Below are 24,725 nucleotides of genomic sequence, written 5' to 3'. Positions count from 1 at the left end.
TGGAGGAGGCCCTCGACGCCGATGATCTCCAACTGGTCTTGTCGGCCTTGCCCCCGGACGTGGCAGATCCCGGTCCCTCCCCCTTTACCCCGACCCCGAAAGCCAAGGTACCCGAGCCTGGGGCTTCGTCGGCGGCTGCCCCGAGCGGGAAAGAGGCGACCGCCGGCGCTCAGGAGGCGAAGAAGTAGATTTAGGCTTCTTTCCTTCTTTTTTGTAAGAGACCTTAGTCGGGAGCCCGGTCCCGATTTGTACCGGGCAACTTTTGTTTGTTAATAAAGTTCTATTTTTGCTCCATCTCGTGCTGCTCGTTTTTTATTTTCTTGCTTCCCCATTTGCACACATTGATCACAATCACTCGACCACCTGGCCTTTAGACCCGGTCTCGCGATACTCGATCCGCTCAACGCCCGACCTTACGGCCTTATGGCCTGGTCGTGCGTTCGATGTTTCGACTTCAAACTGGCCAACCGATCGGGTTGACCCGACCTCCGGGCCTTTGCCGAAAAAATTTCAAGCCTCTACGGTCGGAGCATAACCGAGCGACGGGCCGAGAACAGGCAAGCCTCTACGGTCGGAATGTAACCGAGCGACGGGCCTTGTATACTTCCTTATCCCAGCCCCCACACTATTGTGCGCTCGAGGCACGAGTGGGTGCGATAGTGGACAGAAGTTGGTCGGATCGGGGAACAATGCTGAGAGCTCCTGGCTTCCCCGATCGGTGGCGTGACTTGAGTGTCCGCCTACGTGGAATGCGTTTTGACCGGTCGACAGACTTCGCCCGATCGATTGAATGTTGAAATGATCTGCTCATGACGAGGGTGAAAGGAAATAACCGATCGTGTCGCCGCATACAAACGGTCGAGCAATCATTGATCGTATATACATTAAACTTTCCCGCTCGCAGGCGGTTGAACTAATTTTACAATCATAAAATTTACATAGAAACGACGACCGGGACTAACTCGCAGGTCCAGCCCCCACTTCGTCTAAAAATACAAAAAATAGGCTAATGCCTAAAAAGAACGAGGTGCTCGGAATTCCAAGTCCCCTCTATTAACCGACCCGTCGTTGTCTCTAGTCGGTATGTTCCCGGCCGGATGACAGCGTTGATGATGTACGGCCCTTCCCAGTTCTGAGCTAGCTTTCCCCCTTCTAAAGGTTGACTGGCCTCCCTTCGTCGTAAAACGTAATCTCCCACTTGAAAATAACGAGGGTTGACCCGAACGTCCTTCGAGCTCTTGACGCGCTTCTGGTATTCGGCCATACGCCGAGCGGCTAGCTCCATTTTTTCTTCGACCGCATCGAGGTCCACAGCCATGGCGTGTTCATTGTCCTCCGCGTTGTAGGTTCTCTCTCGATCGGTCGGGATCCAAGCCTCGATCGGTAGTCGGGCTTCGGCACCGTAAACCAGGGCGAAAGGGGTCTCCAAAGTAGCTTCTCTCGGGGTCGTCCGATAAGTCCATAAGACATATGGCAACTCATCGGCCCAACTACGACCGGCCGAGTGTAACTTCTTCTTCAGACCTTCCAGTATCGTCCGGTTAGCATTTTCCACCTGTCCATTTCCCCGCGGGTAAGCGACAGACGACCGGACATGAGTCGTCCCGATCGTGGCCAGGAAATTCTGAAAATATTGGCTCACAAATTGGCGACCGTTATCGCTGATGAGATGTACGGGCACGCCAAAACGGGAAACGACATTGCGCCAAAGGAACCGAGCACACTGCTGAGATGTGATCGTGGCTAAAGGCTCGGCTTCTATCCATTTAGAGAAGTAATCCACGGCGACGATCACGAACCTTCTCCTACCGGACAGCTGAGGAAAGGGGCCCAAGATGTCTACCCCCCACCTAGCGAAAGGAACGGCGGTCGTGACTGGCTGGTAGAAGGTTGTCGGTCGTCCAGGCATCCGGGCGTACAGTTGGCACGTCTCACATTCCCGAGCTAGCTTCTCACAATCTAGCTGGAGGGACGGCCAGTAGTACCCGATCAGCATGATACGACGGGCCAGGGATCGACCTCCCTGATGTGAGGAGCAGATTCCCGAGTGAAGCTCCTTCATTACTAAATCCGCCTCGAACGCGGTCAAGCATCGCATGAGAGGGCCTCCATATGATCGTCGATATAGGCGATCGTTTACGACTTGGAACCTCGGGGCTCTCAGCTTAGCTTTTCGAGCACGTTGCGGGTCATCTGGGAGTCGACCGTGCTCGAGATATTCCTTCAAATCGGTGATCCAGCTATCTTCTGCCGGTTGGATTGGATTGACCGGCAAGCGATGGATACTGTGCTTGGGGATCACCAAGATCCGAGCTATCTTCGACATGTGTTCCGGGGCATCTTGGGCCAATTTGGACAAGATGTCCGCATCGGCGTTATCCAATCGGGGTATGTGTCGGACGGTGTACCCCCGGAACTGTGCAAGCTTCTCCATGGCGAGGTCTCGGTATAATTGTAGGCGTTCTCCGTTGACCTCATAATCTCCGATAACTTGCCCGACCACGAGCGCAGAATCTGTTTGGGCTCGGATGTATTCAGCCCCCAAGTCCCGAGCGCATTGCAAGCCATTTACGAAGGCCTCATACTCGGCTTCATTGTTGGTCGGGTGGAACTGATACATCAGAGCGAAATACACCTTGAAACCTTCTGGGCTCGTGACCACTACTCCTCCGCCCGCTCCTTTTTTGCTACTTGACCCGTCAGTAGCTAGCGACCACCACTCGGCCTCGGGATCCTCAACCTCGGGGGGTCGGGTATCCCGGGCGGTGCACTCGACCAAGAAATCTGCCAGAGCCTGACCTTTGATTGCTGGTCTCGGTCGGTATTCGATCGCGTACTGGGTCAGCATTAACGCCCATTTGACTAGGCGACCGGATGAAGAGGCGGTGCGAAGGACCGGTCCGATCGGCTGATCGGTCAACACGCGAATCGCTCGACCCTGGAAGTAGGGGGCCAACTTCTTCGCGGCTATATACAAGGCATAGACGACCTTCTCTAACCGGGAGTACCGGAGCTCGGGACCATGTAGCGCGTGGCTTACATAGTACACCGGTCGCTGGACCCCTTCCGGATCGGTTCGGCACAATACTGCGCTTACTGCACGATCGGAGACGGCGAGGTATACGTCTAGCTCCTCTCCGAGCTCGGGCTTTGAGAGCAGAATAGGTGACATGAGGTACTCCTTCAGCTCATCGAAAGCTGCTCGGCACTCTTCGTCCCAGACGAACCCATTAACTTTTCGCAATACCTTGAAGAAAGGTAAAGCGCGCTCGGCTAACTTGGAGAGGAACCGGCTGAGGGCTGCCAACCGACCGGTCAATTGCTGGACCTCTCGAACGGTAGAAGGTGGCTGCATGTCCAGAATCGCTTTTACTTTGGCCGGGTTGGGCTCGATTCCTCTCTTGGTCATCATGTAGCCAAGGAACTTGCCGGTCTGAACCGCGAATGTGCACTTGGTCGGGTTCAGCCGCAACTGGTACTTCCTCATGATCTGGAAGCACTCCCGGAGGTCCCGAGTGTGGTCGGACCGGTCCCGACTCTTGACCAGCATATCATCAATATAAGCCTCCATCGTTCGGCCTAATAGATCGGCGAAGAGCATATTGACCATTCTCTGATAGGTCGCTCCAGCATTCCGGAGGCCGAACGGCATCACTCGGTAACAATACAGCCCGTCCGGGGTCACGAAGGCTGTCTTGCTTTCGTCTTCATGGTGCATCATAATCTGGTGATACCCCTTAAAGGCATCCATGAAGCTCATCAACTCGGCCCCGGCCGTCTCGTCGACCATTTGATGAATGCTCGGTAGAGGATAAGGGTCGAGCGGACAGGCCTTGTTGAGGTCCGTGAAGTCTATGCACATCCTCCAAGCTGGGGGCTTTGGAACTAGAACAATGTTTGCCACCCACTCGGGATAGATAACCGGGCGGATGTGCTCGATCGCCGCCATTTTCTTGACCTCCTCTCTGACAAACTCGCGGCGATCGGAAGATAGGTGTCGTGTCTTCTGCACGACCGGCCTCGCTGCGGGATCGACGGCTAGCTTATGGCAAATGACCGATCGATCGATCCCGGGCATGTCTTCAGGTCCCCACGCAAAAATATCAGCATACTCCCTGAGTATGCCCAGAACCTCCGCTCGGAGCTCGGGGGTGAGGGCCCGGCCAATTTTAATCTTCCTATCCGGGCGGTCCTCGGATAGGGGAACTTCTTCTATCTCTTCGGAAGGTTCGGGTTGCTCCTTCCGTTCTTTGGCCTCCTCTTTGGCTATAGTGTTCACCCGGGAAGAGGGACCGGAATCGCGTCTGTTGACCGCTCGGGTGTAGCACTTCCGGGCGGACTGGACATCGCCACGGACCACACCGACCCCATTTGGGGTGGGGAATTTCATGCAGAGATGGGGCATGGAAATTATCCCACCGATCTTCATGATGGCGGGTCGGCCTAGGATGATGTTGTGGACACAATGGAGGTTGACCACAACGAACTCAAGCTCTGTCTTGATCGACTTCGGGGGGGTGCCGATCTCGACCGGGAGAGTGATTTTGCCTTCGGGGTAAATGAGGGCCCCGGTAAATCCCGACAGTGGTACACCGACCGGAGTCAGCTCCTTCCTGTCAAGGCCAAGCTTTTCGAATACGTCCAAGTATAGGACGTTCACACTGCTACCCGTGTCCACCATAACCCTCTGGACGTCCGTTCCCTTGACGTCGATTGTGACCACGAGCGCCTCCATGCCGTGGTCACTGCTGCTAGGTTGGTCCTCTAAGGTGAAGGTTATGGGCTCCATTTTTTGTCTTTTCCCGGTCTCTCGGGAATCCACGATCGCAACCGGGCAATTCGTCCTCGGCTGGGAAGCGTCTTCTAAGCCACCAAATATGACATGGATGGTGGGCTTGCCGACCGGGCGACTGCTGGTCGGGGGATCAGGGTCCCGTCGGTCTTCATGACGATCGTCCCTTCGATCGTCTCTTCGGTCCTGACCCGACCGATCGGAGCGGTGATGAGATCGCCTGTGATCCCTCCGATCGGTATTCCTCTTGCTTTCTTCTCTCTTCCCTACGCACTTGTCCAATCTTCCCAAATTGAGCAAATCTTCCAATAATTGGCGCAGGTGGGTGCACTCCTCGGTATCATGCCCGGCGCATCGGTGGTAAGCACAGTGCTTACTCTTATCAGGGCCGTCTCGATCGGGATGGGGGAGTTTGATGAGGTTGCAAGATTGAGCATACTGCATGGCCTCCGCTGCAGATCGCTTTAAGGCCGTAAACTCCCCAGGCCTGGTGCGGGATCGGGGACGATCGTGTCCCGATTGATGTTCCGCCCGGCCGGCCGGTTTACGGGACGAAGAACCGACCTCTTGTGAACGTTTCACGGCATTCGCCTCACCAGCATTGGCGTAATCCGTGACCCTTCGGAGGGCCTCCTCATACGTGGTCGGGGGGTGGAGGATAAAATCCTGGTACAGGTACCCCGCCCGAAGGGAAATATGGAGCATGTGGGTGGCGGTCGCATCATCCATGGGTTCGACCTCCCCGACCGCTGCTTTCCACTTGATGAGGAAGTCGGTCAAGCTTTCCCCTTCGAGCTGCTTGGCCTTCTCGAGGTACATGTAAGACTTCCTCACCACTTTGGAAGTAATGAACTTCCGTACAAACTTGATCGCCAGGGTCTCAAATTTGTCGATCGACCCCGGGGGCAAGGTGCGGAACCACTCTGCTGCCCGACCGGTGAGGGTTGAGTAGAAGGCCCTGCACATCACGGCGTCTGAAACGCCCTTCAGCATCATGTTGCTGAAAAAATCGTTCACGTGAGCCTCAGGATCTGTCCGACCGTCGTAGCTCTTCTCTCCCGAGACCTTTAAGTCGAGCGGGTAAGGCTGAGCCATTACCGCTGCTGTGAAAGGCGTCTGGTGGAGGGTCGATCGGTCGGCCGAGGGTGCTGTAGGATATGCACTCCTGAGCTGCGCAACTTCGGCCTGGAGATTGTAGAGCAATCCTCGGGTCTCGTTGAGCTCGGCGTTCTGGGCGGCTTGGGCTGTATCCCGAGCGCGTCGACGTCGATGTGATCTCGACCCGCTGTACCCGGATGAAGCCTCGTGGCTAGCTTCCCGCATTTGTTCGTCCTCTTGCCTGGGGTTCGGGTCCTGGGGTCCCAGACGCTGGCGCATCTCTGGTCGGAGGCGGTCGAAAGCTACCGCTCGGGCAACCTCTTCTGGGTCCTCCGCTTGAACGGCCTGAACTGGTGCCTCCATCGCGTCAGCACCCCCCGACCCCAACCGCGAATGAGCCGAGCGTCGAGCCCGGGAAGTGGACTGACGCTGCGGCTCTACTTGTGCGGTCGGCTGTACTGGAGGGGCGGCGGCTGGAGCTGTATAGGCAGGCGTATATGGTGGATAACCAACCGGGGGAGTGTAGCACATCGGTTGGCCTGGCCAAAACCCGTATGGTGGAGGTGGAACCGGATACGGGTACTGGGCGGGATACATCATCGGCTGCTGCTGGTATGGCAGACCGGGCGGCGGGTATCCCGGCTGGATGTAATTCACCGGCTGCTGGGCGGCCGGGTACGTATTTGACGGATGTGGCGGTGAAAGGTTGAGGTTGAGGTCCATCGTCTGACCCTGCTGTTGGGTAGCGTAGTGGTCAGAGGAGCTCGCTGCATCCGCCTGGTCATCGGCGAAGTTGTTATGTGCCCACGGATACATGCTGGTACGGTGATCGGGTGCTCGTCAAGACGTTGGCTTGTTGCACGGATCCCCACAGACGGCGCCAAAATGATACTGCTAATTTTACGTACGCAATATAAATAACACAAGACCAAGTAAAGCAAGTAATTCTTTATTGATCAAGGTAGAGTTCCTAAGTACAATCTACTTGGTTGCACTGAGTACCGACTGACTGCGGTCGGGAGTCTCTAGTTACAACCTATCGATCGTCCAAAAAGTCCACTACACTGTAGCTACTGTGGGCATTTATAGCCGCTGTGCCGGAGACAAGATCCCAGCTGCTCGGCATGTCTTCCACGTAGCCACCACGTGCCCTCCTCCTGGGTGCCCTGCCTGTCGATGTAAAGAGCCGCCACGTGTCTTTAGTCAGCTCTCTTGCCGAAGGACTACCGCTCGGGGTTGTCACCCCCGCTCGGGCAACTCCCGGTCGGTTCCCGCTCGGGTTCTTCTCAGGGAGCCCGACCTGTTACCTGCAAAGACAAGGAGAAAGAGACAAAGACTCCTCGGTCGTGGTGAAGCTATGTCGGTCGGGATATTCCCTACCAATAGTATATGGCTTTTTGTACATGTAATATTGTGTAAGAATAAAACAATCTTTGGTACCGAAAGATGAAGTATGCTTCTTGGTGAAATGGAGTCTTCTTGTTGTGAGAGTGAGAGAGTTTGGGTGGTGAGACCTTCTTGCTGAAAGGTAGAGTGGTATGAGAGAGTTCTTCCTCTTTGGGAGAGTGATGGAGTCTTCTTCATGCGTCATGTGATGATGGAAGAGTGGTTGCGTGGGAGAGTGATATGGTGGTTGTGGGAGAGTGATATGTCTTCTCTTGTGGTAAAGAATAGTAGGTGGTCTTCTCATCATGTAAGGATGAATGAGAGTGGAGTGGGGAGAGTGATGTGAGTATAGTCCTCTCCATGTGAGGGTGGATGAGATGTCCCCCTTCTTCTTGTCTTCTCCTCCTTTTTATAGCTAGTCAAGGTTCAAGATTATAGTCGTTGGAGCATTTAGTAGGGAATTTATGGGTTGTTTTAATTGGGTAGTAAATAGGAGTTTATGTGGGGGGTTATGGAAATTAGAAATAAGGAGGGTATTTAGTGGGTTTGAATAGGGAAGTAAATGGGGTATTTTGACCGGGCTTAGATGGACCAATCGGGGGTAGGCGGTTCAACTGGGCCCAAATATCGGGTATCCATCAACCGCAAATTATGTTGTGCAACCGTGTGCACCATGTATGGTGCACACGGTTGCAAAAACGACGTCGTTTCGACTAAAAACGCTTGTCCCACTTAAAAAAAAAAAAAACATGTTCGATTCTCGGCAATAGCATTTTTTTGTGCATAATTTGAATTATACCCACAAATTCATACCTATATATCCACAAATTCATACCTATATATCCACAGTGAATGAATAATACAAAATCCAGAATGAATGAACTAAATATCCAGAATGAATGAACTAAATATCCACAATGAATTAACTAAATATTCACAATGAATGAACTAAATATCCACAATGAATGAACTAAATATCCACAATGAATGAACAATATAATGCTGTTGAGGGGAATCGAAACTGAATTTTTTTTTTAAATGGGACACAACCATGTGTACCATACATGGTGCACACGCTTGCACAGCATAACTATCCTCCATCAACCACCATTTATATTATTATTATTATTATTATTATTATTATTATTATTATTATTCAAAACAAAATAATTAAAATATTTAATTATACAATTCTTCTCATTTTCTGAAAAATAAACTAAACAAGAGAGTTTTCTAGAATGCAAGAAAGCACACCCTAAAGTCACTTGAAAAAAAAAACAAAATTATAATTGACAAAAATATTAATATATTGCTGCAAATGCATGCATGAACATAGCTTACAACTTGTAATTTTTAAATGTTTATGCTAATTATAAACATAATTTATTTATTCATTGATATTAATCAACATTTTTATGGTTTCAAACAAAAAGAAAAGGCAAGTTTTTAAAGAGAGTCTTCATGGTTGGAAAACCAATTGATGGGTCCAACATCCGTGCCTGCAGCCGGAGGGACTTCCTCAATTACTTTGTTTTGGCCTTTGGGGTAAAAAATTCCGGTGCGATTGTCCGGGATCCACCACGTTTCCTCCATCTTTTTCGTCGCATTACTATTGCTCTTTGCTTCATCTCCGTTCAATTTCACGGTTTCGTTCATCATCTCCGGCGAACCACTTTTCCTGTGGTAGGCTTTCCTCACTATTGGCCTGTAAATGTGATGGATTTAATTTACCCGGGGTGGCCCGAATTATTAAACCCGGATAAGAATGTGTACGAAATAAATAATATAACGCAGAGATATCGTAAGGTCGCAGGGACCGTGGATCGCAGGGACCGTATATTGTATTAATTATCGCTAATAAGCTATTACAAGACTTAATTAGGACAATAATGCTAGAAGATAGTAATTCAAGAATATGTTGTGTCAGATAATGATCAGGGTCTTTTGTTAGGACAAGGAGGGAGCTTTTTATATCAGCTCAACCCCCAACCGCACCCCTAGAACCGGGGGTGGTTAGATCGGCCCGCTTTGACCGCGTCCCCTCTGGGACCGGATCCAAAGCGGGGTGACTCGGCATGGCCGAGCCGGGCATGTGCCGAGCTCGGGCTAGCCGAGTCCACCATGGACCGGCTCGGCTCGGCAGTAGCCGAGTCCATAGTATATCATGACATGGCCCAAGACTTTGTAGTCTAATTAATATCATTTTGTAACTTTAAAATTTTCCATGTAACTTCTATTCCTTGTATATAATCGACACTGATTGTTTGACTTCCCTTTATCATTTACCGGCTTCCACCCAACTCAACTCATCTGTGACTTGATTTCGATACACTTGTTAAGATCAAATGCTTATCACTTTGCCAAAAGCTATAGCTAGTAGCGAAAGTCCAACTTTATAGACCACCATCACATTTTCGAGACGTTGGATGCTGAACTTGGCCTTTAGCCTATACCGGCCTCTGCCTAACAATTTCTCCTAGACAGCTAGACTAGACTTGACATTTACGGGCCTTCTCCCAACACAATGGCATAAAAATGGTTAAAAGATTATCTTTTTTTTTTCTTTTATCAATAACAAAGATGCTTTTGTTTTTAAGTATATATACTACTACACGTCTCGAATTCAATCTCTATTCTTTTGATTATAAGAAGAAAAAATAGATAGTAAGTAAAATAAAGTAGCAATATAATGCATGATTGCAAATTAAACTTAGAAATGTTTCTTACTTGAAATGGGAAAAATTGATGGAGTGTGCACCTCTGCTGGCTGCAGCAGCCATTTGTTGAATTGGTAATTAAAGCCAAATAGTGAGATGGTGTAATATATATGCAGCCTACAACTTATATCTTGTTGCCTTTTATAGTTATGGAAGATCCAAATATAGTTAGTATTGGATGGATAATTTAGTTTTCCAAGATGAGGGTAAGGATAATATAATGTCACTGTCTGTTTCAAAGCCATAACTTAGCTTGTGTAACAAAGTTGCAGACAAAATGCCCATTCCGATCCCATGCTGCCATCATGGATTTGTGGAGGATAGTTTTGGCCTGGTACTTACATTAACCAAGCTTAAGAGATAGCAGGATTACATATTCTTCTGAGATAGATACCACATTAGATTGTGGTATCTGTTCATATACTTTCTCAACCTACTGAAACACAAAGAACTAATAATACCTCTACTAAGGCTCAAACTCACAATCTTCCAAATGGAAGTCCAACCCGAGTACCATTAGACCACATAGTCCTGGTAGATAGATACCACATTATTTAGTATCTTAACTAATTTTTTTAAACAAAGAAACAGTTTTATTAAGAAATAATTCTCGGAGTTGTAAAACCCCAGAAATCATACATGAGAGCAGCTTAGATAGAATCCGGTACAAAACCAAAGCTAAAGGCAACTAGCGGCGAAGTCCTAGCTAGACATACCAAACTCATCAGCAAGAGCATAATTTAACGCGCGCTGGGCACTTTGCTACACATTTTTGAGGTTTCCTACGTTGTCCTTTTAAACCTATCTTGGACTTTCCCATAGCTTATAGTTTATAGAATTTTCTAGAAGCATTTATATAACACTATTAGTTGTAAATATGTATGAAATATTCTAGAACCTTGTAGACATTAGTGTTGTGTAGAGATTCAGAGAGGGTTTTAGATATTGATTTTTAACCATAGGATCTAGTGGATCTCCACCATCCATTAAGGAGGTAGAATGGGCATAAATATTCCTCATGTGCTCATTTGTAAACAACTTCTAGAATCCAAGTATTCAAGTAATTCAAATATTCAAATTCTTACTTATTTTTTTTTTAAAAAATTTTGTGAGATTCTTCCATAGGGGTGGCAGTGTGGCACGGGTCGGGGTTGGGTTCGACCCACCCCAACTCACCCCAACTCGTGCCAATGGAGATCACTAGAAACAATGTCGGGTGCTCTCTTCCAAAGCTAGAAAACTTTCAAATATCATTCGGGTCGGGTTTGGGTGTACCAAACCCGGTATTATAAACTTTTTAAAAAAATTTAACACCTTTATCAAATTTTGAATGTTAAGCAAAAGAATTCTAGAACTACCTTCAAAAAAAAATTCTAGAACTAAACCAAAAATTATAAATGAAATAAAATAAAAATAAAGTATGTGTTATGAAACATAAGGAAAAAGTGGATGTCCTAATCTTGCTAAGGAACAAGCATGATCTAAGTGAATGTCTTGATCTTGCTCAAAAAGAAGCAAGCCTAGTCTTGCTCAGGAGTAACTAACTAGAAGACTAGCTTTAACATCTATCCATGCTATGCAAATTATATATTTGTTTATTTTTAATCCTGATAGTATATATATCCCCTTCACTCCTTGTATCCACATACACACAGAAGTAATATATGAAAGCTAGCAATTCTCTCTTCTTCCCACTGAGCTAAAATATAGCTACTATTCTATTTCATCTTACTAAAAATAATATTACTATTGTTATTATATTCACAACAGTAGGACAATAATTACATGATTTTACGTATGACAACCCAAAAGGATCAAAAGGTTAATCTAATTAATTACAATCGCAAAAAACACAACTAAATAATAAATCATATTCTAGTTAATTACAATCACCACAAAATAAAAACTAAATAAAGGAGAGAATTGGTGGAAATGCCAATAGTTCAACCAGTAGATTAGTTTGATACTCATTTGAATATTCAAGTAGTGGTCTGTGTTCATTTGTCTTTCCGAGTATGACCTACAACAATATTAGAAGAAAGGAGACACCTCTCGACAATGGTGCCACGATAGCTACTGACTGATGTGGTCAGTTTAAAATTAGGAATCTAAGTTTTAATTTTAAGTGGTCTTGCTTGGGAAGTTAGGAATCTAGGCCTCAATCTTTAAGTGGTCTTGCTCGGATGATCAGTTCAACCTAAATAATTTGGGGCCAATCTCAGGATAATGAAGACTTAACGTGGACCACACTTTAGATCGATCTTCGTATTTAGGTCGGACATATCAAGCTAGTGGATGGTCGAGGTCGAGAATGATTCCTCTGAGTGACTTGACCAAATACCCGTATACGGAACGCAGAGGGAGGTGTACTCGGGAAATATGCCCTATCAAGTTTATTTGGTTCTTTGTTATCTAGTAATCATAATCTATTTCAAACATTAACAAATATAAATATAAATAAATAAATAAATAAATAAATAAATAAATAAATATATATATATATATATATATATATATATATATATATATATATATATATATATATATATATATATATATATATATATATATATATATATAGGCGGGTTCAGGTGCGGCAGTGTCTTACGGTGCGGTTATTTCTTACGGTGCGGCAACACCAATAGTTCACCAAATATGCACCATCAACGTTAGGAAATACACCACACAAAACAGAGTAAACAGAACCCTGCATCACCAAACATACACCATTAGGTGTGAGTAAAAACACCATACACTGTTCGGAAATACACCATTGGGGGTGGTGAGTTATATGGTGTATTTTTTTGAGTCTGTGGTGTATTTTGTGATGTTTTATTACATTTCATTGGGATGTGTTTTTATTACACTGTTGGTGCATATTGTTAACAATGTTGGTGTATTCTGGAATTTGACCGCACCGCCGCACCGTAAGACCCCGCCGCATATGAGCGCTCTTCTATATATATATATATATATATATATATATATATATATATATATATATATATATATATATATATAGGGTTGCATTCACATGCAAACACCTTTATAATACAAACATGCGGACAAAATGGGACCATAGGATTAGAGATTTTGTGTGGCTGAGATTGATCCAAGAATCATGTTGTAATTAGGATCTGAATATTAAAAAGGGGTAAAATTGGTAAATCATGTGAAATATAAATATGGATAATATATTAAAAGAAGATCACGCATTATCTTTGGAGTTTTAAGTAGGGAAGGAATCAACATTGCATCAACAAATCCCTTTCCAGCGAGCGACCTAGGGGACAAAGAATACTGTCAGACCATCCACAGCAAGCGCAGGAGTTAGAAAATACTGCCCAGGACCAACGAAAGAAAAGATGAATACGTCAGAAACAGGTAAGCACTTGTGAAATCGAAAAGATGTATTATAATAACCACATGAATTTGTTTAATTGAAAGCAATTTAAGTGTTTATAAAACACATTAGTGAAGTCAGTTCTGGGAATTGATGGATGGGGGATCAAAAGAAACTGGGTATGCACATGTAGAAAAGAGACTACTCAGAATTGAGTGTGATTACAGTTTTGGGATGGAATAAACGCACAAGAAATAGATTTCTGAAAACTGTGTGTGTCGTGCACACAGTTAGATGGGGGCATGCACACATATACCATAAAGGTGGGGTGCACACATGACGATACCCATAAAAATTCCAACGCAGACCGTTTAGGAGATATTTGCATGTTAAAATATTAGACCGAAAACGAGATATTTAACAGTAAAAGAATGCTGATCATTCGGCATGTTCATTAGAATTATTTAGATGAGATTGAATTGAAGTAGACAACGCCTACATATCTGATCAACTAAAATTGCCAAATGTTTGGAGCAATGTTGAAGTTTGAAATATGATATAATTACTACGTTGTTACACAGCAGGGTGCACATGCAAATACACATGTGTGCACACAGCGAAACGCATTTGGTTGGGGATTTTGCACAAAAATCAGATGAATGCATACATCTACGTGTAAATGTGCACACATGCAGCCTTATGGGCATACAGGGATTGAATGTACAATTGCTGTAGAATGGTAATATAATTATTAGTAATTACTAATTAGTATGGTGTTACCCGGCAGGGTGCACAAACACATACACGTGCGTGCACAAAGCGAAGCGCATTTGGTTGGGGATTGCATGAAAATCAAATGAATGCATACACTTGCGTGTAAATGTTCACACGAGCAGCCTTATATGCATATAGTGATTGAATGTACGATTCCTATAGAATGGTGGTATAATTATTACTAATTCGGTGTTATCCGTATGAGTGCACACGCACATACACATGTGTGCACATAACGTAACGGATTTGGTTGGAAATTGCAAGAACATCAAATGAATGCATACACGTGCGTGTAAATATGCACAATAGCAGCCTTATGGGCATACAAGGATTGAATGTACAATTGCTATAGAATGGTAGTATAATTATTACCAATTGGTACGGTGTTACCCGACAAGGTGACCATGAACATACACAAGTGTGCACTCAGCGTAATGCATTTGTTTTTGAGTTGCACAAATATCAAATGAATGCATACACCTACATGATGATGTCCACACGGATTGCCTTATGCGCATAAATGGACTGAATGTTAGATAGCTATAGAATGGTAGTTTAATTATTAACTAAACTACTTACGCAGCTGCTGAATTGTGATACATGCATATACATTCAACATATAGTAAACAAACTCATTTTATATGTGCACACGGGTGCGCGATGGTACAAACCAAAAAGAAATAGCATAACGAACTAAATATGGCTCCGAAACACCAAATATGTACAATAGGTTCAATGATATAGAAACTGCAAAAAAGTTTACCACCTACGCCAACATAAAGCATAAACCAAGATCAGTATAGTTTTGCCAAAAAAAAAAAAAAATGAGCTTAATAATCCATAATCATGCATGCAACAGTAAAGATCATGTGGGGGAGCTGAAATAAACTGAAACGCCCGAGAGCGGTTCCTACGACTATGCAGATTGTACTCAGAGGTTGCAATTTCCTTCATGTAGTGCAACCTAACTGGTGGAGCTTAGCAGTGTCACCTTTAGTTAGACCACATTTCCATTTGGACACCCCATGTCTTACATATGAACAATAAATAAGAAACAAATTCACTCAGAAATCAGATCTTTATCCAAGATTAGGTCACCATGAATGAATTTCACCCCAAATAAGCTAAACTCAAAGAATGATAATTATAATGCATACACTAGACATGCTAAGTGCACACACCAAAAAATTATAAGAATCCTAACAGAGATACACAAATTAACTAGAATTTATGTCCAAAATGCTATTACTCAAGATAATAGAAAAAAAAAAAAAAAAGACATTGATTTAAATTTCAATCAACAAAAGATGTATATATATTTCCCAACAACAAAAAATGCATGACTAGCAGCTGTTGAATAACCTCACATCATTTGAGATCAAACAAATATGAAAAACAAAAACAAAGACAGACAATCTAAATTAACCCAGGAAAAGGGAAGTAACAAAAACACAAGGCTAGAGCTAGACATAAGTGATGAGAAAACATAGTACTAAAAGATTTAACCTTCAGGTACTAAAATCTACAAAAGTATCATGATGTTAAAGGTTGGTTCCCCACCCACTACCACCAAACACCATGTTTTACAAGTTGACCATCTAACAAAAGCAGACACAGATTAAACTATAAATTTTAATACTCAGTAAGCAGAGATCAGCCATCAGTCCTACCAAGTCTACAAAATTCAAACTAAATAGAAGTATCTGGCATATTTACTACCATTCATCCAATAATCCTAAATTACTATCTAATAGTTGAACATTGATCTAAATTCCAAATTAACCAGAATTATACACCCATTCCAGACATTAAAAAAAATAAAAAAATTAAACACATGAACAACAGATATGGAGAAATTGAACAACAACCGGAAACTATACCCACGATGTGTGAGGCGCAACTCTCGCATTTTATTCTGTTATTTATTTATTTTATTTTTGTTTTTTTTTCTCCCCCTCACATTTTCTCTTTTCTAATCACACCTGCTTCAAAAACTTCACACTATTGAGAATGCTCTAAGAATGATAGAGAAAGATATGTTTTAAGACAAATTGAAAAGAAACAAAATTTTTATTGAACACGTCAAAAGATCTTATATAAAATTAATACGGAACCTGCATGGGCAGCTCAACTAGTCATAGAGATAAAACTTTGAAAGAATGACCAGGGATCGAATCTCACCAACGTAATGACAGTGTAGAAGCTAGTCTCTGGGTTCAACCTTTTGAAAGAATAAAACCGTAGAAGTTTATGTTATTTATAGACATATCAATAAACATCATAAGTTGAATTATTTAAATATAATCAATAAAAGCTGCAATCACCCCACAATTAGTGACTAGTCTATTTGGTGTAGCCCTTAGTGCGTGACTACTAGATGACAACGATAGGCTGACTAGGAGATTGAATTCGTTGAACTCTATATATATCCTTGACTCTTATTCTTATCCATGAATTGCATTATTATAAATGTATTCTCAGCGCCCATGAATGATCAGATCGGGATGAGGTATCCATGGAATTGGAGGATAGCGTGGACAAAGTTGAGTGGAATCGTCAATATAATTGCCCTCTTTCCCACACTTCTGGACATCATCTCATCCCCCACTGCACACATAATAATTTAAAATGAACTTCAAATATATTAAAAACGAACATTTTTCAATAGCACTATGGTCCACAGTATAATTTGTCTAGAATGGGCATTGGAGTCAAAGGCAGATTTGGATTGAATTTACATGCAATTTATCAATTAAAAATTTGTACTTTTTGATCAGTTATATATGCTAGGGGTGCAAATTCAATCTAATTTGACCCACTAATGAGTAATGACAAATTAGATTATAGATCTTAATTTTTTTTAAAAAAATATAATTAAATTACATAATATATTTATCCAACTATTCAAGCATTCTACAAATAAAATGGCAATAATTTCCAAACATCCCATTAAATAAAATAATTCAAACAGTGCAATCTACAAATAAAATGACAATAATTTTCATACATCCCATTAAATAAAATAATTCAAACAGTGCAATATATATATATATATATATATATATATATATATATATATATATATATATATATATATATATATATATATATATATATATATATATAATTATATAGTAGATTTTGAAAAGTCAAATCTATATTTAATCCATTTGTAGCGAATTTTCATGATTGATATATAAATGCAAAATGGATGAGAATGGATTTAATAAAAATTTGAGGAATTTATGAAGAATTTGGGAGAAATGTATATTATTACTTTATTCATTTTGATGAGGATGAAAGTTGTGGAATTATGTGTTATCCATTTAGGACACTACACTAGTGTCTAGTGGTACCAACCATTTGTCTCCTCCACAATTCCCATTGTTCTCTCCCGACTATACTCCATTTCGGCATTACTCAAATATTCGTTTGTCCTCTACCAATCCATAAATCATTTCCGCACTCCTCAATTATTTGTTTTTAGCTTTTTGCCGACCGATATGTGTGAATTTTAAATTTACTGAGTGTTTGGTAAATAGTTGTTAGCTGATAATTAATTATATATAATGACTTTTTCAAAAAGTTAATCAAAAAAGTTGTTTTAAGCAGCTTTTTGAATTTTAGCGTTTTGAAATAATAAGTTGTTACAAAAAGTTAATTAATCAAACGTTCATATTGGCTGTTTAATCAAGTCAAATCGCTAATAGTGGTCAAACAAGTCATGATTAGTTGATAAGGTAACTATGTTATCAAGAGAAATTCTATTTGCACCACCCATTTTGCTATTTACACCCCTATTTAATAGGTGTAATAGCTTTATAGGTGGTGCAAATAAAAAAGTGTTATTTGCACCACCTCATTAAATGTAGTCAAACATTAATCTTTATTTTTTTTTAATAATCAATCTCTTTTATTATTATTATTATTATTATTATTATTATTATTATTATTATTATTATTATTATTATTATTATTATGTTTTAATGCCTAATTATTTTGTGCAATATTTTTTTAAGTTTTTATTTTCAATACATATTTTTTTAAGTTTATATTTTCAATACATCTTTTTTTGTTCAATACATATTTTATTTAAGTTTATATTTTCAATACTTATTTTTGTTTATGTTTTAATTTTAAATAAAGAGAAATAATAATTAATTTTGTTATTCTAATATTTTTTTATAACTCAAATTTGTTGTATACATTATTTTAAATTGATTTAACTATAAATTGAAATATAAAATGATTATTAGTGATATTTGAAATGAATAAATATAAATTGATTTTCTACCTATCTTTTTATACAATAAATACTATAACAATTTTATAAAGATATATGTGGGTTAGAGTTCTAACAATTTTGATGTAGTTAAAATTCTATAAAGATATGTGGGTTAGAGTTCTATTGAGACTTTGAAATATAAACTGATTTTCTACTTATCTTTTTATACTGTAAATACTGTAACAATTTTATAAAGATATGTGGGTTAGAGTTCTAACAATTTTGATGTAGTTAAAATTCTAATCATAAAATAAGTGGAGGTCAAGGCTTCTAATCATAAAATAAGTCTACTGCATGCGTTCCTACACTCTTTCTATTTTGAATTTTGTATTTATGGGTGTCCTTTAGTCTCTGTAAAATAGTTTCCTACAATTGTGTATTCTTTGTAGTATATATTGCTCTATGTACTCAATATTACTCAATAAATTGATTTTTTTACCTATATTTTTATACCGTAAATACAATAAATTGATTAATTTACAACTATATTCACAACAAATTAAATTAATTCAATATATAGATAGACTCACCAGTCACCCAATAAATAAAATCCCAAATTCAGTACTCTTTATACTATAATTTTCTCTCTTGAAATGGAACAAAGAGATTGTTATTTAGTCAATTGAGAAATTATATCTAATTTAAATGAGTCCTAATTACCTAGCAAGCAAGAACAAAGTGGCTTAAAATACAAATAGCTACACCCATAGAAATAAATAACAATTCATTAACAATTCAATTCTACTTATTTTTTTATACTGTAAATACAATAAATTGCATAATTTACAACTATATTCACAACAAATTAAATTAATTTACAACTATATTCACTAAATTGATTAATGCTATAATTTTCTCTCTTGACACGGAACAAAGAGATTGTTATTTAGTCAATTGAGAAATTATATCTAATTTAAATGAGTCATAATTACCTAGCAAGCAAGAACAAACTAGCTTAAAATACAAATAGCAACACCCATAGAAATAAATAACAATTCAAATAACAACTTAAAATACCTCATAATGGTCTTGACTTTGATTTTGATCATTGTAACTAAGTAACTGGCTTTGATTCTGATTATTGTAACTAAAAAAATCTTCTATCCAATCATCCATGGCTTATAGATTGTGTGATACATATACATAACACACACCCCACATATATATAGAGTCATATGAGTCCAATTTGTATTCTCTGCCGCCACCTTACCAGTAATTTCATCTCACAAACATCAATATTGACTAATTGTTTAAAAAATATGTATTGAAATTATAAACTTAAAAATATGTATTGAAATTACAAACTTAAAAAAATGTATTAAAATTAGTAACTTAAAAAAATATGTATTGAACAAAAAATATATATATTGAACAAAAAAAAAAAAAGATGTATTGAAAATAGAAACTTTAAAAAATATTTATTGAAAATAAAAACATAAAAAAAATATTACATAAATAATTAGGCATTAAAACAAACAAAAAAAAACAAAAAAAAAAAAAAAAAAAAAAAAAAAAAAAAGCAAAACAGTGACGGGGTTTATCTTCTTTTTTTTTTTTTTTTTTTTTTTTTTTAATTTAATGTTTCAATTAATTAGGTTTTGAATAAAAATATTATTAATTACACCTCATAAATGAGGTTTAATCAAGGTAGTGCAAATAGCAAAATGAACCCTCATTTGACTATTTACACCACCTATGTAATTATTAAAAATTTTCACCTTTTTACAATTTCAAGATACTTTATACTCACTTTTGGTCAAAGGGTGGTGCAAATAGCAACACCCGTTACCAAATAGGACCAAGGTGTCATCATGAATGCAACAAGTTGCCAAATTTGATATAGCCAAATCACTCAACTTTCAACATTTTAATTGATCTGACAACAGGTTTACAGCATCACTGGAGAATTCATAGTTTCATACTACATTTATAAAAATTCATGTAGATGTTCAAATGGAGCTTGAAATGAACATGAACTTAATCAACTTATACAGTAAACACCATATGTTAGACATGAATAGAGGCTGCCAGTGCCAGTTTGCATCATTAGCCAACATGTTACTTTGTAATCTTGCACTCAAAAGCTTGCTTCCTCTGTGGTCGGTCTTCTCAAGAAATACCGGAGGCTATTTTCAAGAACCTGAAAGGTGTCCAATGGTCACGTGATACATTTCTGTTAGGATCAAGCGCTTACTACTACGCCAAAAGCTATAGCTAGTAGCGATTAGCGAAGACGCAACTTTATTTCCTTATACCAACCGTGACCTGGCTCTGATACCACTTGTTAGATCAAACACTTACCACAGCCAAAAGCTATAGCTAGTAGTGAAGGTGCAACTTTATTTCCTTATACTGCCACACATTTTCGAGAGCCAGGGTACTGGACTTGGCCCTTTACTGGCCTCCGCCCAACAATTTCTCTTTACAAGGGCAGTATCTGTAACACGCAAATGAAAGTTTGCATTCAAAACTAGGGTATTTTACCTGTTGAAGGGGCTTAATGAGAGCTTTGCCCTTGTAGCTGACATGAAATTTCGCCTTAGCGAGCAATCCCTGAGTTTCGAAAGAAAAACAGTTTAACATCTTCGTATATCATTCATAGTACTTCAGACAACATTGTAGTACAGTGTTTAAGGATTTATGGGACGACTGAGCTGTACCTCGGTGTCAAATTCTCCCGATTCAACATCAACATTTATGTCAGCAATGGCCTTTACAAGATCAACTATTAATCCAGGTCTATCCACTGTCTCTACACAGAGTAAGCTGCAAAAAAACGCATATCAAGTTCACGACATCTATGTAGTCACACACGATCTGCAATTGCAGAATCAAGTCGAGGGCGATAGTCAATAAATCAAATTAAAATACGAAGTCACCTCCGTTCAGGACTGTCATTGTAGACATGAACATGGGTCGCTATGTCCACATCAACCTGAACATTTTGTAACACAATCATCAAAAGTTATTACACAATCATATAATGATTATCCGAATAGAAATGCAGACAAAGCTACATGCTCTAATAAAATTAGGAACCTTATGATGTGGTTGAAGAACACCAAAAGCTTCCCCCATAGCTAACTGAGAACTCGACTCCTGACCCAGAAATCGATATATTAAAATGCATTGGATAACAGCCTATCAAGTTTTACTTTTAAAAACTACTATGGAAAATGCTGAACTTATTTCTTACCGGGTGGTACTCAAGCATATTGTTAATAATTGTCAAACGAATTGCCTCGAGCAACTCGGGATCCTCAATTTTCTTACCTGTAGAACTATACCAATACCACACCAACAATATAGTCAGAAATACAAAATGACAAGAAATTCAGAAACTATGCAAATTACAGAGAAAACCGAAATCAATTTACAGTATTGGCTTACGCTTTGGTAATGGCAAACTTGTTGTGCTTCCCGGATGAATCAAGATAAACATTTGCCTTGGCAACGTTCAGCCCAAGATTTTTCAGTGCATTCATCTGAGACATATCTGGCAAATTAAGGTTCATTCTGCGAAAACTATTTAAAGAACAACTGCAGTTTATAAAATTCAATTGAGCCTTTGAATCAGGAGTGATAGAGGACAGACAAACCGTATCAAGAAGTGCCCCAAGGCGATCCCCGAAGGTGACCTCAACTACAGTTGCATCTGGATCTGAATCCAGATCTAGTATCACTTTGGGAGTTGGTATTTCTGCAGTCTCGGAGAAACTCTTGTCCTGTTTCCCCAGTCAAGAGAAATAAGCTAACACCAAGAAAAACCACGACAATCAGCAATTCAAGTTACCTCGACAGTAGCTGATGATGCTTTCGGAACGATTGTACTTGCATTAAATCCTAACCTGTCCAAGGATAAAACTTAGATAGTTAGATCAATCTATGTTCTTAATATAACATTGAACACCAAGATACTAACCAACTAAAACTACTAAACCTTAACACCTATCACTTTAGGAGGTCCAACCATTATGGAGTAAGCAAATGCTCACATTTCCAATTGAATCAATTGATCATAAATTCTACCAGCCCACAAACATAACTCAGGGAGACCATGTTGCAGAGATCTTAACATGAACCAATTTCAACATTTTAGCCATTAGAAAGTGCATCTATCAGCTAAAAGACTTATTTTTATTTGATGGAGAAATCAATAATTTGAAGTTACAACTGAAGAACTATGAACTCATCAGAGACACACATACACATAGCCATTAGAGACAAACACCATAACCGGATATACAGAGCCCAATCAGCTTAATGGAAAAAAAAAAAAAAAAGGTACCAACTTTAATTGCAAGAGCAAACGTCTCCAAAACCCTGAATACAAGTGACATAAGACTATTTAAAAAGTTCCCCAAAGATTTCAAATTTCAAGAAAATAATAGGTGCATAAACAAAACCCACTTCAAAAACACACAGGGAGGCAAGAAATTTTACCTATTAGGAAGAATGCAGATTCTGCGAAATGGATCCATAGCAAAAGAGCAGCTGAAAGCACCATGACTAGAAAATGGTTGCTTCTCAATTACTCTCACGCCACTGCAAAGCCCAGAAAAACGCCCACAAGAAGCCATAACTATAGACATTCCTTAAGGAAAAAGGATAATAATAATAATAATAGTCTGCAAGAACTAGGGGCTTGAAGATATTTATGTCCTTGGTTTTGTTGGTATTAGAGGAAGGAGCTGAGGATATGGGTTTTGTGGGGACTAGAGAAGAACCATCTTGTTTCAAGCCAAGTACAAGTTATGGTGGTTTTGCTTGTTGTAGAACTAGAATCCGCCATTCTTAAGAGGAACCCAGCATTTAAGATCTTGAGTACTGAGGTGTGTTTAATGGTTTTTAGATGATAATTTGGTTGTTGTCGACTATTTACAGAATCTATGGGCCATCCTTATTTTATTAGGAAAACTTCAATCGTCCTACGCTACCTTTTTATTTATTTATTTATTATTTATTTATTATTACTGTTATTATTATTATTTTTTTTTGTTAAAGTAGGAAAGAAAAACACTTTGTAATATGGACTACCGAATAGGAAACGCATTGCTATAAAGTTAAAAATTATTTTTTTCAACTTAAATGTTTTTTTAAAAAAATAAAAATTAATATATAAAATACAGAATTTAAGTCGCTGTGTCATGTTCATTTCCAATATACTAAATGTTTATTTTCTAAATACTGTAGGTTCAATTTTACAATATTACAGTTTCATTTTTCAAAATAATGTAGATTCATTTTTTACAATTGTAATGCAACAACATTATAATTGTGGATCTCAAATAGATTCAGTAATGAAACATTACATGTTCATTTTCACAATATTAATGGTTCATTTTTACAATACTGAATGTACATCCTTACAATAAGGTACAAAATTGCATAGCACAAGATACATATACATGTTTTATATTTACTTTACTTCAAGTACAGAATCAATATTTTTAAGGTACATAATTACATATCATAAGACACAAAAACGCATAACACAAAACACAAATCGCATAGCACAATACACAAAAATACATGTTATATTCACTTTATTTTAGGTATAGAATTCATATGCTAAAGGTATAGAATTGCATAACATGAGACACAGAAACGCATAACACAAGATACATACACATGTTTTACAGTAAAAAAAAAAAACATGTAACGCGAATTGAACAACAAATGGTCGCCGTCAAAATTAAAATTCAAAAATACGTCGTTTAGGACCATTATCCATGATATAATAATAGGGTTGGAATAGTAAAAAATAATGAGTATAAATACTAAAATATCCCTACTCAATAATAATAATAATAATTAAAAATAATAAAAACAAAATTGTCTAACCATGTGATATTTTCTACATAACTTTTATGAAAAACATAATATCACCATTTCATTTAAAAAAAAAAATCCTCAAAACTAAAGAAAACATTTTTATGTAAAAAAAAAAAAAAAAAAATCATGAACCAACCGTAAAAAATTCAATTTTTCTCAAATTTTAAAAAATATTTTCCTTAAAAATGTTTTTTGCATCCAACCAAAAAATAATAATCCAGTGATCCGAAATTAATCATATTAAATATGCAATGTGGTAAAAGGCCCATTCAAGTATTTACATTCGGGCCTAAATACGGAGATGGTTATTGATAACCCGAAACTTTGCAGAGTTGGTGTGTATAGAAGAAGAAAGAGGAGCAGAGATGGCGAAATCCTGCAAAGGTTTAGCTACGGAGCTCGTCAAATGCCTCAGTGAATCCGACTGCGTTAAGGTATTCTTCTATGTTCACTCAATATTTCCGACACTAGTATTTTTCGTTGAATAGTAATACG

General features: G+C 39.6%; 1 protein-coding gene across 2 annotated transcripts; it reads right to left on the bottom strand.

The window, feature by feature from the left end:
* Positions 1-20,234: 20,234 nt before the first annotated feature.
* On the bottom strand, positions 20,235-23,276 carry LOC109165516 (ACT domain-containing protein ACR11-like). Of its 2 annotated transcripts, XM_019314320.1 has the most exons (10): positions 22,839-23,275; positions 22,189-22,243; positions 21,995-22,120; positions 21,786-21,880; positions 21,592-21,676; positions 21,435-21,494; positions 21,275-21,330; positions 21,056-21,161; positions 20,880-20,948; positions 20,235-20,535 (listed from the first exon to the last, which is right to left on the bottom strand). In XM_019314320.1, the coding sequence occupies exons 1-10, from the start codon at positions 22,985-22,987 to the stop codon at positions 20,473-20,475; spliced, it is 864 nt and encodes a 287-aa protein (XP_019169865.1). In that variant the 5' UTR covers positions 22,988-23,275; the 3' UTR covers positions 20,235-20,472. The 2 variants fall into 2 exon arrangements, with proteins under 2 accessions (XP_019169865.1, XP_019169866.1); XM_019314321.1 differs by lacking the exon at positions 21,435-21,494 and having other exon boundaries at positions 22,839-23,276.
* Positions 23,277-24,725: the final 1,449 nt, after the last annotated feature.

Source organism: Ipomoea nil, unplaced genomic scaffold, assembly GCF_001879475.1.
Source record: "Ipomoea nil cultivar Tokyo-kokei standard unplaced genomic scaffold, Asagao_1.1 scaffold3069, whole genome shotgun sequence".
Taxonomy (NCBI): domain Eukaryota; kingdom Viridiplantae; phylum Streptophyta; class Magnoliopsida; order Solanales; family Convolvulaceae; genus Ipomoea; species Ipomoea nil.
The sequence above is the reverse complement of the archived record's forward strand: the minus strand, read 5'-3'. Positions and strand labels throughout refer to the sequence as shown.